Source organism: Limulus polyphemus, unplaced genomic scaffold (assembly GCF_000517525.1).
Source record: "Limulus polyphemus unplaced genomic scaffold, Limulus_polyphemus-2.1.2 Scaffold803, whole genome shotgun sequence".
Classification (NCBI taxonomy): domain Eukaryota; kingdom Metazoa; phylum Arthropoda; class Merostomata; order Xiphosura; family Limulidae; genus Limulus; species Limulus polyphemus.
The window spans coordinates 315,587-334,107 of NW_013666413.1; the positions used below are offsets into that span (position 1 = coordinate 315,587).

Sequence of the window (18,521 nt, forward strand, 5' to 3'; positions counted from 1 at the left end):
GTAAAATTATGTGAAATTTTATTTTTCATATTGTTTTAACGAAAGCTTGAAACTTGGCAATTATCCAGTTTTACAACTTTGTTCTCCTTTATTTTTTCTTAATTATTGGATGAGCATGTAAATAATGAAAACAATTTCTAATACACTAGCATACAAAAACTGAACATGCGCAACTTCAGACAAAGCATGTACATCACAAGTCAATGTTCCCCTCTGGCTCTGTATTGCGTAGGTTATGTGTATGTGTAGAAACTAGAGACTCATGTCAGGTAAACAGATCATCTAATAGCTAACAAAAAATATGTGTAAAATAAATTACCATCGGTGGAGTGCCATATCTATAAATGCCATATGACGAGGTCATGTTTACTGAAACGTAGACCAAATAGGTTATCGCGAAAATGTATAGAAACAGGCAGAAGTGGCACTTTATAAGATAAATGTTAAAAGCTTAGCACAGTTGAGACTTGAACCCCTCGTTTTTCGGATGGTGTACTTAAAGGATAGTATTTTAGAGGCAAGCAGGAACATGGATTTGAATTCCGCTCGCTTTCACTTTCCTCAGAATGTTTACCATTAAAAGGAAACTAAAGTATGTTATAGACCAATATGTAAAACTTAAATTTGGAATTTTCCTTCTACGTCTTTTCTTCTACATACCTTTGCAAAATGAAATAAAATAACCTATAAAATCAGTATTGGTCATCATCTAAAATTCATGATTTTTAATTTTCTTGTACTTTTTTGGACTATTAAGGCAAAACACGTAAATTAAAAACCAATTTTTAAATGCATAATTATTGTCAACCGAATTTCATCCGTTTAAGTAATTCTCAGATCATTATTTTTGATATTTTGAAGAGACTCCTAACGACTGAAGTATAAAATATAGTGGGATTCCCTTAGCATTTAAGGTGACTTCTATTATCATTGGAAATTTTAAGTAAAGTTACTATGCTTCTTAGGGATGGATTAAGCTTGAATAATATCAAAGTTTAAATAATAAATTCCAAATTTTCTTATTTACACAGAATTATAATATATTTATGTGATTTTTCAGTTTTAAGACTTATTTAACTTTCCTAGAATAGACTTTAGTGCGCTAAAACCAACTAAAGACAAAAAATATATCAAGAAAGGTTCAATTATGTGATATTGCTACACATGCTGAAGGACATAACAAATGGCCAAGTGGTTAGGGAGCTCGACACGCAATCTGAGGATCGCAGGTTCGAATCCCCGTCCCGCTAAACATGCTCGCTCTTTCAGCCGTGGGGGCGTTATAATGTGACAATCACACTATTCGTTGGTAAAAGAGTAGCCCGAGAATTGGCGGTGGATGGTGATGACTAACTGCCTTCCCTAGGGACGGCTAGCGCAAATAACCCTCGTGTAGCTTTGCGCGAGATTCAAAACAAACAAACAGACGTAACAAACATTTTTGACGAATCATCGAATTCAGGGAGGACTCAGAATCCCCCAAAACATTTCTGGAAAGGTGTATTTTAATTCATTAAGAAATATTGTAATAATTGTATGTTGTTATTAATACATACGTTAGACATAACACAGGGTCCCCGGTGAGTTAGTGATAAGTTTACGAATGTACAACTCTAAAGTCAGTGGTACGATTCTCCGTAGTGGGCGGAACAGATAGCCCAAAGTGGCTTTACGCTAAAGCAAATAAACACGAAACAGGATTTGTTTTTCAATACTAATAGTCAATTAAGATATATCCCCATACGAACCGTATTTTTCTAGTTTTTTTTGTTGTGTTTTTTCTTCATTATTGCCACGAATCTGTAGTGTGTATGGTTCGTAAGTTGGTAACATTATGAAACTTCCAGTGCTTTCACAATCAAACTATAATACTATAAGTTCATTAATAAGGGATTTTCAGAAGTTTCAACAATCTTCATACTTTTGTTTTGTATAGTGAGCCTGAATAATCTCATTATATAACAGAGTTGTTTTTCTGTTTTCAGTTCCAGCTGAAATCATAATGCTATTACGACACCATGAAAATTTCGAATGAATTGTGTGAAAATATTACATGATCAGACTAGCTGTCGTACACTCGAATACACAAAGAGGGCTAAAGAGCAAGTGCCTAGTTCTGAGTGTTTTGTTATCAAACTTGACTTTCTTCATTCTGAAAACACTAACAGTAAAACAAAAATGATTTCGTATAATATGCATGGCAAGATATTGGAAGAGTTTCGAAATTTTTCATGTGTACATTTTATAACAGTAACTAGGAATGCAATACAGTTTTTATATTAGCTATTGCTAATGAAGCACAATTTTCGTAACAGTTAGGGGGAATAAAGTGTGTTTTTTATAATAGTCACTGGCGTGGCCTGGTGGTTAGGGTGCTAGACTCGCACTCTGAAGGTCGCGAGTTTGAATCCCCGTTGCCGAACATGGTTACCGATTAGGCCAGGCACTGGGGTGTAAAAGTTATTGAGTTACAAAAATACCGGTCGACCCAAAACTAGTTGGGGTTAAGGTCGTAACAGAAAAACAAACAAACTGAGAATACAGTACAGTTTTTGTAACAGTTACTGAGAATACAGTACAGTTTTTGTAACAGTTACTGAGAATACAGTACAGTTTTTGTAACAGTTACTGAGAATACAGTACAGTTTTTGTAACAGTTACTGAGAGTACAGTACAGTTTTTGTAATAGTTACTGAGAATACAGTACAGTTTTTGTAATAGTTACTGATAATATAGTACAGTTTTTGTAATAGTTACTGAGAATGGAATATAATTTTCATAACAATTACTGCGAATACAATAAATTTTTGATAACAATTACTGAGAATACAGTAAAATTTTTATAACAGCTTTTAGAAATACAGTACATTTTTTTATAGCTGTTACTGAGAATACAATACAGTTTTTATAACAACTACTGGACATACAGTACAATTTATATATTAGTTATTGAGAACACGGTACATTTTTCATAAGTATTACAAGAAGCTATTGTGTATTCTCATAAACAGTTACGAAACTTACTGTATTCCCAGTAGCTATTATAAAATTGTATTTTGTTCTCATTAGCTAATATAAAATTGCATTCTCTTTCATTTACTGTTATAAAACCATGCACAGTTTAGAAATGGCAGGAAAATAACAATGGTCGTTTTCGGTTAAGCAGCCAAATGAAGATACATTATAAACAGTATTTACATCAGCAATATTTGGATCAAGACAACAGTGCACATTCTTCCCTCGTACAGTTTTTGTCTCATGTTAATTCGCACAAAACTTTCTATTATAAAAACTTAAAAGAAAAATAATTTAAAAATTATCATAAACTAAAGCTTAAAATATTGACACGAAAACTTCAAGTGACTTATAAGCAACGCTAGTGAGTTATTAGAAGAACGTTATACTGCTCACTCTTCTCTTTGGAATACATTAGAAGCGTATTAGTGAGCGCTAACCTGGAGACTACACCATTTTGCACTAATTGGTAATTGCTTTACTTTTCGTAAATGTTCTTCAGCTAACCTGATATGTGATTCAATTATAAAAGTGGAGAATAGAAACAGTAAATTGAGAACGTTTCCGATTTTTTACCTTAGGCAAATATTCACTCTTGTTTTTCTTTTTTTGCAACACGTCTTCATCTCGTTTAGTTTCATTATGCAAGGCTAAGGCTTCAGGACATTGACCTGTGGCTCGCTCCCACGCTAATCAATTAATGAACAGAATCAACGTAATCAAAAACTAAAAACATCTTTCAGAAAACGTTTCCTGTTCTTGTTTTTGTTCAAGCAGAAAACACATGATTAATAACTATATTAAAGAAACAAATCGATGTTTTTTCATGTCTTGTCATGTATGTAATCATGAAAACTAAATACTATTCAATGCCTTTTTTATGACATATCTTACCAAAAGTAAAACGCTGTCTTGTCATGTATGTAATCATGAAAACTAAATACTATTCAATGCCTTTTTTATGACATATCTTACCAAAAGTAAAACGCTGTCTTGTCATGTATGTAATCATGAAAACAAAATACAATTCAATGCCTTTTTTATGACATATCTTACCAAAAGTAAAGCGCTGTCTTGTCATGTATGTAATTATGAAAACTAAATACTATTCAATGCCTTTTTTAATGACATATCTTACCAAAAGTAATACCTTGTTGTGTGGTTGTATTGTTTCCAAAACACTTATTCGATCACCTCATCGTCATAAATGAAGGTTACATTTGCCTAATTAGTGTTAACATAGGCTCTAAGCTGCTATTCACTTTTTTATGTTAACGAACTTTATAGATTTTATTAGCATCCTTCACATCCACAATGTGGTGATAACAAGTTTCATGTTATAAGCATTGACAACAAGTACAGTCAGAAACTATTGCTATTCACAAGGAAATATCTTATAATTTTAGTTCGTCTTACTATAATGGACGTAGCGTGTATGTCAGTATCTATGTATTTAACCAAAACTCCTGCGCTATCTACTGAATGGCACCACAAACAAAAATCCTTAAAAATTTTCACAATTTGGGTATTCAAGATTCAGAAAATTAGATAAATAACTTTATAAAAGTACTCTCCTCACAACAAGAACACGACTTTCGCTAGGACTGTAAGTGAGGGTTTGATTTTATCTTTATTGGTGTAATTTTTAAATGTAGTACTCAGAAAACTGGAGTTCGTAAAAAAAACTATTATTTTTTCAATAAACGGCACCACTTTTAATATATGAAAACATTACAGTTTATATCAATAAAATTTGTGAAAACGTTGGCTCTGTACATTGAATCATTTTGATGCAATGAGTTACGTATTCTAAAGAACATAATCTGAACATTTTTCCTGTACAGTACTTCCCAGAAAAAAAAACAACCATTTTTTTAGAATATGCTCACTTTTTCTAAATTTATTTCAATGAGGTATGACTACTACAATTAGTATTTACTAGCACAAATAGCCACTTCTGCCCGTAGGGTGGCGTTTCTGTTAGTTATTTGTAACTATATTATCTTGTTAGAAACGTTTGGAGACGGCTTAATGGGTGATGAAGAAAACTTTATTGTAAGTGTACAACGTTTCGACAAGGTTATGTAATCATCAGGTACAAGTATTTTACATAGACACAGGAATGTATAGAGAGAGTATAGAACAAAGAAGTCACATAATCGGAAATTGCTTAACAAATTACTAAAGGTTTCTTGGTATCCCGGGGTGTTGGTTTAGAGTGGAGCTGTTTTCTGAATTAAGATAGCTTCCTTTACTTTGCGTTTGTTGATGTTTGGTTCTATGTTTAAAATTGGAGTATTTTGTATACATATATAGCCCATTGTGTAACTTTGCGCTAAGATGCACGCACATGTTTAGTACATTATTGGAAGTAAAATGAGCATATTATGGGATTTCTCCCCTTCTATTATATGAAAATTAACTACACAAAAGTACAGTCATGTGCAACCTATGACAGTACCACACCAGTATAATGCCCATAAAAGTACAGGCAGTAATACTGTTCTCAATCGAGTCGAACATGCAGAGTGAAATATGCTGGAAGACCATCACAAGCATCGTGTGTATCCTAGTCAATGATGTATAAGATGTACATAAAACTAATTGTCATCCTGACTGAACAAGAATATTTTAACCCATCATGTTGTACCGTCAGAAACAAGATCTATTCGACAAGGTTTCATCTTCCAGCCACACAATGATCCCAAGCATGAAGCAAATATGATAAGAGATACTTGAGATAAAAAAACCAATATAACATTCGCTACAATGGTTTGGCTTGCAAAAAGTTCTTATACGAATATCATTAAAGTTGCATGGGCTTATATGACATCTGAGAAGGTCAAAAGGCAACCGAACAACGTGGTTGAATCGTGGATAGTAGTACAGGAGATTTGGAACAATAGTTCATTATCATTCATTGGCAAACTTATAATTGCATGAAAAAATATTAATTGCTCTGTTTAAAATAAACATAAAATACCAGAGCATTGTACAATTTTCATCTGTATTTTATCTAAAAATGTTTTTGTAAAATAATCAATAGTAATTACCGTAGTCTTTTGTATATTTATCATCTGTATTGCCAGTTGGTTAGGGCGCTCGAATCGCAATCTGTAGGTAGCAGGTTCGAATTCATGTCACACCAAACATGTTCGCCCTTTCAGCCGTGGGGGCGTTATAAAGTGACGGTCAATCCCACTATTCGTTTGTAAAAGAGTAGTTGGCGGTGGGTGGTGATGACCAGCTGTCTTCCCTCTAGTCTTACACTGCTAAATTAGGAACGGCTAGCACAGATAGCCTTCTTGTAGCTTTTCACGAAATCCATACAAAATAAACAAAAAACGCTTCCATAATTAGTTACAACATCGTATATTTATATATATATGTATATGTGTGTGTGTGTGTGTGTAAGCATAGGTGTATGTATATACCTGTGGGATATAGTTACAAACAGATTACAATATGTTTCAATAATTTACTCCTTGGTTAACATACAGACCGTTCCACCATAGGTGTATGTATATACCTGTGGGATATAGTTACAAATAGATTAGAATATGTAGGCAAATTTACTCCTTGGTTAACATACAGACCGTTCCACCATAAAACAAAAGTTACTTAAAACAAAATACCATTTTATATCAATTTTACAGTAATAATCTTGAAGTAGGTTTTTATTTTTCAAAAATATTAAAATGTGGTTTGTATTATGACCTTTGTGTTACTTGAAAGATAGATGTAAAGATGTATTAGAGTTCTGATGTTTAATTAAATCAACATAACTATCATTTCACAACTTCTGAGAAATCCACAATTACTTCACATATAATCCCATCCACTCCGAAACACTTCATCTCTGAATATTAGGATAATTATCATAATAATAATAAATTAGTCATTTTGTTTGTACGCCTCGACATTCCATACATACGTTGGTTTATGATTTTGTATATGAGAGAGCTACCTTACTTGATACATAATATCTTTCATTAACTCCGTTTGCATGGGCGCACGTGTATGTATCAAAATGCTAGTTTTAAGAGAATTTCATTTTTGTCGTTCTTAGACCGATATCTATGGTTTATCGTCGGTGGCTCTGTCGGCCTGGTTATAGCTACTGTCTGTATTATTACTGTGTGGTTGTACTTCAGGCGAAAATCGAGAAATCATCTAAAATCATCAGAATCCCCTTCTTATTCAACTCAGGAAATCTGTCACAACGGAATGTAAGTCATCTTTGTATATTTTCTTAGTTGTAGAAATATTTTTCTGTTATTTCTTACCAAATTTTTCTCATGGAATGGCGTTCAAAGAAGAATTAATAACTAAAAAAACGTAAGTCTTATTATTAGATTATCCTATTTGAGCTCGAAATCTAATCTCATCTGCAACTACCATAAAGATTTTGTTTCGAAATCTTATGCCCCCCCAAAAAATAGTTTGACAAAATTTAAAATCTCACATTCGCTCATATTTTCTTTTTTTAAAAAGTAAGAGTATAAATAATTAGAAAAATATCTAGCAAAATAGTCCTAACAGGAGCTTCTAAATGATTGAAAATACTGACAAATGACAATGGCCCCCCAGTGGCACAGCGGTATGTCTGCGGACTTACAACGCTAGAATCCGGGTTTCGATACTCGTGGTGGGCAGAGCACAGATAGCCCATTGTGTAGCTTTGTGCTTAATTACAACTAAACAAGCAAATGACAATGAATTGTGAAATGTGTCGTTAAAACTTCGTTTTCCTGACTACTTTTCAGTAGAAATCTCAGGAGACAAAAAGTTAAAGGTTAGCAAATATTTGAAATAAATATTTGGTCCAAAAAACTGGCTAATTAAACTGAACCGTTGACAAGCTTTAAATGGAAACAAAAAATTTGTAATGACATGCTAGTAATTAGAGGGGTGCTCATGCTGAACAAATTGTCCGCGCCGACATTTTATTAAACTGTCTTAATTATTTTAAATAATATATCTTTAACGTGTGAAAACTTAACCTAATGATTAATTAATTACTACGAGGTATTGGACCAAAATATACCCACTTTAGTGAAAAAAAAAACCAACAAACTATGATCTAATACCAGTATTGTGGGTAGAAAAAGCACCAATGTTGGTGATCTATGGGTAAAGGAAAACTGAATTATTATGTTATTTATACTTATGTTCCTTTTTCCTTGTAACTGTGTCGTTATTGATTCGCATTTAATTATGTTTCACGTATTAATATCATCATTAGTTTCATCTGATTTATGAGTTCTTAAATTAATGTATAGGATGTCTAAGTAATTCAGTTTTTTTTGTTTTTTTTTTCAAAATCTAACATATTTCATCTTGGTATTTTTTTACTTGTGAAAAAATGTGTTTGAGATGATAAGAACTAATCACTAATGGATTTCAGCATAAATTGCATAAACACAAAAGGCTTTGGTTGACATGCGTTGCCATGAAATATGTAGTATACAAATCTTAGTATGTTAGCGAGGTAAATGTTTTACAATACTGTATCTTATGTACTTTCTTCTGAAGACAAAAATTTAGGACATACATGCACGCACTCTATAGGGAACGGGTTTCTGAAAGAGTAAAGGCTTTCACTTAAGGGACCAGTATGGTTCTTGCCGTGTAAGAGTAACATATTTTCTTTCTCTCTAAGATTAACTATCCAAGTCTGATTACTTCAAGAGCTTAGGGACGATTTCCTAGAAATGTCAAGTATACAATTGGACAGCATGAGGTAAACTGCGCATGCTCTGATCACATCGTGTGGGTGGTGCGATGTGACTTTTGTAAATGTTTTTCCTTGTCTCGAATACTAAATATTCTTACTAGGAGCAAACTAAGTAGACTCGTAGATTAAAAATCTACAAAGGTAGAAAATTAAAATTTATTTTTTGAAATGTGAAAAATAAAGACTTCATTTCACGTTCTTTAACTTTTCCTATTACAATAATTTACATAATTAATCATAAGCGAAACGTTTTTTTTTTTTTCAGTTTAGAGGCATAACAATAATCATTTGTTATATTTTTATACGCCACTAAATGGTACATGGTGAATTAATTCTCTTCTTGAAATTTAATCACGCACATAATCGCCCAACAAGTGTTGAAAAAAAGGTATAATTTATGATATTACCTACATATTTCAGAGAACGTGCAGCAGTCATAACGACACTTCAGAATTAACAGAACTAAGGGGCATCTTTATAAAAACAAAACGGATATCCACCAAAATGTCAAACGCATCGTTAGTGAAATATGCTCTTCCTACATAGTAGACCCACGGCTTTATCCTCTGAAACCAACATGATTATACACAAGAGGTCTATAGAAGAGATAATGAAAATAATTTTCAGGAGTTTTAACTTGAAAAATGTATTCAAGAACACCCTTTCTTCTAGAAACATTTTGTCAAACCCCAAGTCGTCCATTCCAAAACACGTTAAAGAACGAACCGTGGATGAGACAATGTGAATGCTTAGCATAATATAAGTGAAACTAACTGTCAGTTGGTGCTCGTATTAAGGAACATAAAAAAAGATACAAAAACTGCAACATGAACATTTCTATTATATTATTGCACGCTATATGAAAATACGAAAACATTTTCTTTGATAACATCAGTATTATAGATAAGGCTGAATACACCAAGAAGCAGTTGCCATTTAGTCCATGTTAGTAAGCTATCTCGTGTTATTGACCAAAACTTTGGAACCCAGTCAGTGGTTGTTTGGTTATCTTTATCAATAACAACAAATAATGTTTCTAAGAATTGGATTAGAGGTTAAGCCTTATTTATTTTGTAATTTTTCATAAATATTGTCATATTACACGGTATTATTATTTTCCTTATATATACGTATATGACCAAAAATGTTTGTGTATTTATATATATGTATTATAGTTAAAATAATTTACACACAATACAGAGGTCGTTTCATATATGTTTTTACTGTTGATATATGATGCGTTGGGATGAAATTACTGCAAAACACGGTCACTTACGATCTAATAGAAGAAAGTCGAGGAGCCGAAAGATCATAGTTTTATAAAAAATAATATATTAAAATATTTGTATAATATGATTAAAATTAAAGTTTGTTCTTCCTAGTTTTTTAAGGAGGTTTTTTCAAACAACTTCATATAACTACATACTTAATGCTTTAGAAGTCACAGTTATTGATTATTAGATGCCAGTATAAAACTTTGGCTAATGATTAAATATTTTTAATCCTCTGTCAAGTTTGGCATCTTCTGGATCAGAAGAAATCAGCGACCGCGGACGGAGCTGGAACGTGGCGCCTTATTCACGTGAAGTTGGTCTCTTTCAATCGGCCTCTATCGATGTGCCAAGCACTTTTCGAACAAGCTCCGAAAGTATTCAGCCCAAAGCGAAGTTATCTCGTTGGAATACTGTAGGAATTACACATTATCAGCCAACCATTATTGGAACAGTTCAACCAGATCTCTACAGGTTTGTTGAAAATATCAATAAGTCTTGTAAAATGAATCTACCTAAAAATGTTTGAGTGAAAAATAAAACCAGTGGGTAATTCATTAAGAATAATTTCCGAGCTACACTGAACAAAATGTGATGTAGTAAATTAGAAGCTAAGCTAAATGTATATCCAGTTTTACAGCATATCAATAAGTTGATACAATGTGAGTAATGTTAAATGCTTTATTTTTTGTGCTTATGAGATAACCTTTATTATTTAAGTTAAAGCAAAATTCTGACCTTGTTTTATTGCTCAACCATTTTAGGGTGGATTTCACGTATTTTGTGTGTGTTACATCGATTCAAGACACTTACACTGTAATCAGTATTGTTTAACTAGACTTTATAAGGGAAGCAACACGTGCGGTAAGTAAGTAAGATATTGCTAGTAATACTTACATTATCATGTGGACTACATGGGATTAGAAAGTGTTAACCTTTAAGGATGACAATGTGTGAGAAAGAGCCAGAAGCAGCAGTGACAGTAGATGGCCTTCTCGTTATAAGCTGAGCTATGCGAAATGAACCTTGGGAAAAAGAGTGACCAGTGAAAGAGGATGAGGGTATTTTTCAATTTTTATCAATCGATGTTGTTGTATTTTTCATTCAATGCTTATATGCCAAGTAGTTCCTCTTACCGGTGAATAATGGCGAAATAAAAGTTATTTTGAAAGCCATCATAAAGCAGATTTTACATTTTTGACAATCAAACTTTGCAAATCGTACACACTGAGCTTTACGCTTTACATTCATGAACAATTGTATCATCTTTTACTGTTATTGCTGGATAAAGACTGGGGATTGAAAATTTCACGTGGTTGTAGAATCAAAAGGAGGCAAAACTAGTCAATGAAATTTGCAAACTTGTTATAAAGGTCCACTGTATTTAGGATAAAGCAAAACATTTGTAATTTTTAAATCTGGAGAAAAGTAATAAACAAGCTTATTTCATGTATAATTAGCAAACTTTGTACACAGAAAATTCTACAGTAGTTTTGTTTATTCTTTTTCTTTTGGCCGTAAAACTACCGCTTTCTTCAATAAGTTTAGTAATCTTCCCTGTTTACAAAATAAACTAAGCTTAATAGTTTTGAAGACATTTTGACAAGACTCACCAGACCTAAGGAACATGACTGCATGAAGATAAATGTCGCATGGTCCTTCAGCCATCTGACAATAACTTATTATGAATGAAGTTACATAACGAAAAATCATTCAATATAAAAAACGTGTTTTGTGGTTTACAAAGAACATTTCAGGTACGGCATTGTATATAAACTTTGTTTAAAGAGGCTGGTAGTAGGCAAAACGGAAGGTTTGAATTATATATATATATATATATACAAATACATTTATGTGTGTGTGATCGTATGTGGGTTGATTATGTATATATATATATACACACACATCAGTTTCAGGTAACATTGCCAAAAAAAAGACATATCGTCGTACATGCAGAACAGAGTAATAAATCTATGGGAACGATTAAAAGGTACCCCAGTAAGAGAAGACGAACCCACATAGTGGTAGGAAGACATCGTTTATCAGATTTAATTATTCGTAAGAGTTATTTGTGAAAAAAACTAACACAAAAATTAGAACTAAATACTAGTGCCCATCTCCAGAGCATCCTACATCTAAGATTACGTTATTACCTTATTATAATGTCTGAAGCCAGTTGTGAGAAGGTAATTACTAATGAAGCATAAAAACAGGAAAACAATAAAAAATAAGAGGTTACTCAAACCGACTATTGGGAGGGGGTAAAAAATTTATTTATTGAACTTGGCATTCTAATCCCATAATAAACCCTCTCTATAGGAACAGCATAATAAAGCCTAAAATTTCTAGGTCAATAGACACTAGTACTGGAAGAAAGAATACCGAGTTTATCCTCCATAAAATATGTAGTTGTATCAATAAAATTAAACAATATCCTGTGTATCAGTTAGTGTAAAGCTACAGTATATGAAACAAGTTCTCAGAAGTCTTGAACATTGAAAAACTAACTTCGACACATTTATGCATCCTTCTTATGAGACATGTTATTTTTCAAGTCAACGTAAGATTAATTAGTGACTAATTTGGCGAAACTAATTTTTCGAATTTTAGAACATTAACTGTGGTTTTCACTACGTAGTTTGTTTCTCTAATTTCTGATACTTTGTTATATTAACTGTGATTTTTCCCTTGGTAATACTGTTGGTCCTAAATAACCAGTTCCATATCATATTTATGTGCTAGTTATTAAAGTTAACCTAGACGTGTGTTATACATCAAATGAGTCAATGTCTTTCTGCAAGAAGTTTCAAGAAGCAATTTTATTTATCTAATAAAATAAAAAGTGCTCTCCCCCAGTGACTCAGCGGAAAGTCTTAAGGCTTAAAATACTAAAAACCGAGTTTCGAAATCTGTGATGGGCACAGCACAGAAATGCCATTGTGTAATTTTGTGCTTAACAACAAACAAACAATAAAAATTGTTTGCACACACACACACACATAGATAATTTTTAGTTTAGTTTTAAAGCTATAATCAAAGTTTTTTTTCGTTTCGAATTTCGCGCAAAGCTACACGAGGGCTATCTGCGCTATCCGTCCCTAATTTAGCAGTTAAGACTAGAGAGAAGGCAGCTAGTCATCACCACCCACCGCCAACTCTTGGGCTACTCTTTTACCAACGAATAGTGGGATTGACCGTCACATTATAAAGCCCCCACGGCTGAAAGGGCGAGCATGTTTGGTGGGACGGGGATTCCAACCCGCGACCCGGCGGACCATAATTAAAGCTATCGGATATTCAAATCTTCAACGTTTCCTTCCAACGCTTAATTTCTATGTAACAAGTTGTATGCTGTCTGACGAAAGAAAACTACCCGCAACTTTTCTAAGCGAGCATCAACTATCATTCCCATCTTTACGTCGTATGGATAATTGCTCTTTCCAGCTTTTTGCAGATTAACTGTAATAAAACTGTACTACCTGTATTTAAAATCCTTAAACTATCACCTGAGTTATCGCATAATCAGTCTGTTTTATTTTTTTAAACATACAAATATTTAGATTAGTAATCGTACGTGTGTAGGATACCAAATATGGTGGTCAATCGATGTATAAATGTTGTTTAATAACAGAATCTTAACTTGTTATTTTGAACATAAAATTAAAAATTTAACATTTACCTTTACTAACTTCTTTTCTGCCATGTATATTACAGTTTGCTTAAGTAAATCCCAGAAATACTTACACTTCAGGTTTTATGAGTCACATTGAATTTCTGTCTGGTTTTAGAAATTATTAAATCTTATTGTTCACATTTTATACATTGTTTGATACTTAAATTTACGATACATTTCTGTACGATTTTCATACAAGTATCTTTTGTACTTAGAAATAACATTAAATTTTGTAGATGAACACTTTAAAATATTTTCAACTTCTGCAACTGAAGACTGTGTTTACCATTTTTCTGAGGATAAACTCCAGATAGCATTATTAATTTTGTAGTATTTGATAAGTATTTGACGTTAAGGTTAGATTACCAAGATGAAACATTTCTAATTTAAGCTGATTACGACACATACCCTAGTGATACTCGGCGAAAATATTCATAATCTATTCATCCAACAATGTGACTGATATTCGCATTTCAAATATGACTCGAAGAATCAATATCGCTAAGACGGCCCATTCCTTTATCTCTATGGTCTTAATTAAGTCGGGTTCAAATCCCTGTCCCACCAAACATGCTCGCCCTTTCAGCCGTGGGGGCGTTATAATGTGACGGTCAATCCCACTATTTGTTGGTAAAAGAGTAGTCCAAGAGTTAGCGGTGAGTGGTGATGACTAGCTGCCTTCCCTCTAATCTTACACTGCTAAATTATGGACGGCTAGCGCTGATAGCCCTCGTGTAGCTTTGCGCATAAATTCGAAAAACAAACAAACTTAATGAAGTTTGAACCGCGCCATCTGGCAGCTGGTTTGACAGCATCCACGAAGCCGCCTATATAACCACGTGCTTTATGACACGTTCAGGAATTTATAGCTTAGAATTAGGATTTTTTTTTTGTTTTGTTTATTTTTGACAATAGATCATATTAACAGGGGAAATAATATAATATTTTTGTGCTGTTCACGTTTCAGTATGTATTAGTTCAAATATATGTCCAAATTTAATGGTACATAATTTAAAAGTTTGTGAGTCGTAAAATAAATTCCTGTAACATCATGTCAAGTGAATTTAATACAGGAATAGGTGCTATGTTCAGGCACTTAAATTATTTGCGGTAAATATGGAAAGAAACATGTCAGATATTATTCCATATGAGATTGAATATTTTTCATTAAAGTTTATAAAATAGGCATACATATTAGCATAGTTGTCAATCATAAAATTATTAAACTTATTAATACAAACAAATTATTCAATAGAGATATTGGTGATACACAAGATTAAGTGCACAGTAAAGCATGAGACATGTAGGGTACACTTTATAAACGATGTTATCTTCGAAATCTTACGATCCAGTTTTTTTTTCCAGGACAGCTTTAAGAATGAGAGAAGTTAAATGTTTCAAAAGTTGGCACAACTGTACTTTCATGTAGAATCTAATAAGAATACAACATATTTGAGATATGTTTCTGCTCTACAGTTAGCTAGTTTGTTTTTACACTCCTCACGAGCAAGAGACACCAGTGATACTAGGGCACCGTATGAGTTCACGACGACAGGGAGAGCAACTGTGAAAGTTATGTTTATTGTATTTGTTTGTAACGTATCTGTTAGGATATTAGAATTGAATTACCGTGCTGTTTCTTGGTGGGAAAGTAAAGTGCGTGGGAAAAGTTGTGAGTCGTAACAAATATGAGAAAGAAAAAGTAATGCTAATGATGTAAAGCAAGGAAACCGTATTGCAATAGATAATTAGTCTGTTTATTAAAGAAATAAACCAAAACTGGGTAGGACGTCGCTCACTTTGCGAGCTTTTATTCATATAAATGGTGAACATATTACATGTGTATACTGTATAAACATGCAGCCTACTTGAACATAAGCCACCGGCAGTTATACCAAACCAGCCGCTTGGAGCACTGTGGTTAGGCTGACTAATACTTTTCAGACCTAGTGTACTCTCCCTGCATTACATAGTAGTTACTAAACGCTACCTTAACGACCTACCATTAGTTTTGTAAATGTGTTGATTTCGAATCTTGTCGACATCACTGTGTTATGCTTTAGGGTCTACACACTTTTTTATATTTAGATCTAATCGAATAGAAATTTCCGTGCTTAAATTCTTGCTTTTGTGTAAGCATTTGGTTTCAAATGTGTTCTGAGAAATGAGTATTATAAATTTATTTCTCTGCATCCTACAATATCTTACTATCTAGCAACCAAGGCCTATTCTAATGTGAAGTTACATACGATATGGTTTGTTACCAAAGTGATTTATGCAAGTAGTAAGTAAGAGTTTGAGCGTGGTGTCTAAGCTTGAAAATATTTGTATTTTTCAAAATTCTAAAAGGAAGCGAATCCCACTTTCACATGAAATCTGCCGTTATGTGTAGCGGAATGAAAATGATTTCCCGCCTATTTTGCTGGTTGTTTTGTCTTATCTGCCATCTAGTGGTAAGCTGTTGAAGTTTTATACTATTTTCTAGTTTCTCGGTTGACATTTTGAGTACCACATTAACTTCATGTTTTGCTACTCTGGTTAAATCAATGAGAGTGAATAAACAGTGCCCAAGTGTTTAAGCTCTAGCGAGGTGGGGATTGCGTGTCAGTTTTAAAATCGGAGTGAACATAAGTGCCAAGCAACGTGACATATCTAAATACCTTCCTAAAGTATTACCAAGTAAGAGTGTGGTGCAAGAAGGAGAGGCCGGTTCGATTAAGTACCCTCTCTTACAACTCCATTAGGGTAGCTATGAAAATTCTTGGAACAAGCCCTGGTACTAACTATCTTGAGCATGATGCTCACTTTCAATTCACTGCAGTTGTGTTTCTGAATCAAAACTTGAAAAGTAGTTGACAGTAGCAGTGCTTGGGGTTTCCATTAATGTGTCAGCTTACTTTTTCATCATAAGTAGAAATGAGACAAGTACATGCGTTTTTGATTCCACTGTTCTACGCACTTGCTGCTTCAATTCTTGAAACACAAACACATGGTTTTGGTGATTTCACTGTTGAAATACAAATACATGCTATTTCGTGGCTCCACTGTTGAAACACAAAGACATGCTTTTGGTGATTCCACTGTTGAAATACAAGTACATGCTATTTCGTGGCTCCACTGTTGAAACACAAATACATGCTTTTGGTGATTCCACTGTTGAAATACAAATACATGCTTTTGGTGATTCCACTGTTGAAATACAAGTACATGCTATTTCGTGACTCCACTGTTGAAACACAAAGACATGCTTTTGGTGATTCCACTGTTGAAATACAAGTACATGCTATTTCGTGGCTCTACTGTTGAAACACAAATACATGCTTTTGGTGATTCCACTGTTGAAATACAAGTACATGCTATTTCGTGGCTCCATTGTTGAAATACAAGTACATGCCTTTCGTGGTTCCACTGTTGAAATGAATTAATTAAAAACTGAAATTTTGCATTTTTCTCCCATAAGTGTCCCCCCCCATGTTGGACAGCGATAAGCTTACAATCTTAAGACGCTAAAATCCGGTGTTCGACTCCCCGCGGTTGACACAACAGATAGCCCAGTGTGGCTTTGCTCTAGAAACCAACCAACCAACTCCCATACGTGAGGTTGAGCAAGCAAAGTTACAACGTTAATCCAAAAACATTAGTAGTTAAACTTAAATTGAGGAATAAAACATTAGCAGGTATTACTAAATAACATCTAAAATAATCGAAAACATCTAAAAGAGCATAACCAATATCTTTTTGATTGTTCGCTTATTATAATTTCGATATGTCAGCCTCATCCGTTTCGTAGGTAACATGTGACGTACACACCGGAGAAGAAAATTCTACCTTGCCATGTCAGTTTGACTAGTTTAAAACTGTACATTCTCTGTTGTCGTTGTAAGTTTATTATGTATTTGAATGAGCAGGTGTAAAAGCTCTCTCTAAAGTACAGGTTTATAACATACCTGACACATATTCTGAATTCTGATTACATAAAATAGTATATGTGTATAAAACTCCCCTGGTGGAATTTTGTAAATCCATGTTTAAGAATAGCATTTTACAGAAAGACAAAATGACTTGCGTTGCTACCATGACAAGGAGCCAGGGGAGCCAGAGGGGGGCCACAGCCTCTCCATTTTTTTTAACAGGGAGAGACAGTTTATGCGTATCCCCAGTTTACACTGAAAAAACAAAATGAACCTTAAACAAAAACTTGTGAAATATTCACTGAGTGTTAGAATGTTCTCTCCGTTTACAGAAATGCTCAGCAGTAGCAGAGTTACAAGAAAATGAAAGGCGGTACATGATATATTCTTGATATGTACTTTAATTATGTTTATAGAAGTATTACCATCAAATGAAATAATTTATTAATATTTAACCAACTTTGTCGTAAGCTAGTAGCAACATAACTATCCTTAAATTTTATTTTTATTCACAATTGTCTCATATTGCGGGCTCGCCCTCTTTTTCATCCTAGACGGCGCTTCTGTCAGACATTGATCAATTGTTCTTTTCTACTATTTGATTCAATTCGTCACGAAGAAAGGAAAATAATATTCTGCTGATAAACGTTTTTTTTTGTTGTTTTTTTCAAATACTCTTCATCTTAAAGTTAAAGATCGTTAATATCTATCACCGCCAAAAAGTAAACTTGTTCAAAAACAGGATCAACTGGAAAATTTATTTGTGTTAGAAAAGTTTTTTTTTTGTGTGTGTGTGTGTAAGTGCAACTGAGAGTAAAATATTTATTATTGTTTCTTGTTTATGTTATAGAAATGTCAAATTATGGTAGAATTAGTTTGTTTGTAATTTCGCGCAAAGCTACACGAGGGCTATC

General features: G+C 33.4%; 1 protein-coding gene across 3 annotated transcripts in view; it reads left to right on the forward strand.

The window, feature by feature from the left end:
- The window catches only part of LOC106460607 (synaptotagmin-15-like), a 49,490-nt gene that overhangs the window by 16,174 nt on the left and 14,795 nt on the right, over positions 1–18,521 (forward strand). For all 3 annotated transcript variants that reach the window (XM_022387369.1, XM_022387370.1, XM_022387368.1), the window contains 2 exons: positions 7,085–7,244; positions 10,267–10,497. In XM_022387369.1, the coding sequence (XP_022243077.1) occupies positions 7,085–7,244; positions 10,267–10,497 (391 nt within the window). The remainder of the gene's footprint in view (positions 1–7,084; positions 7,245–10,266; positions 10,498–18,521) is intronic.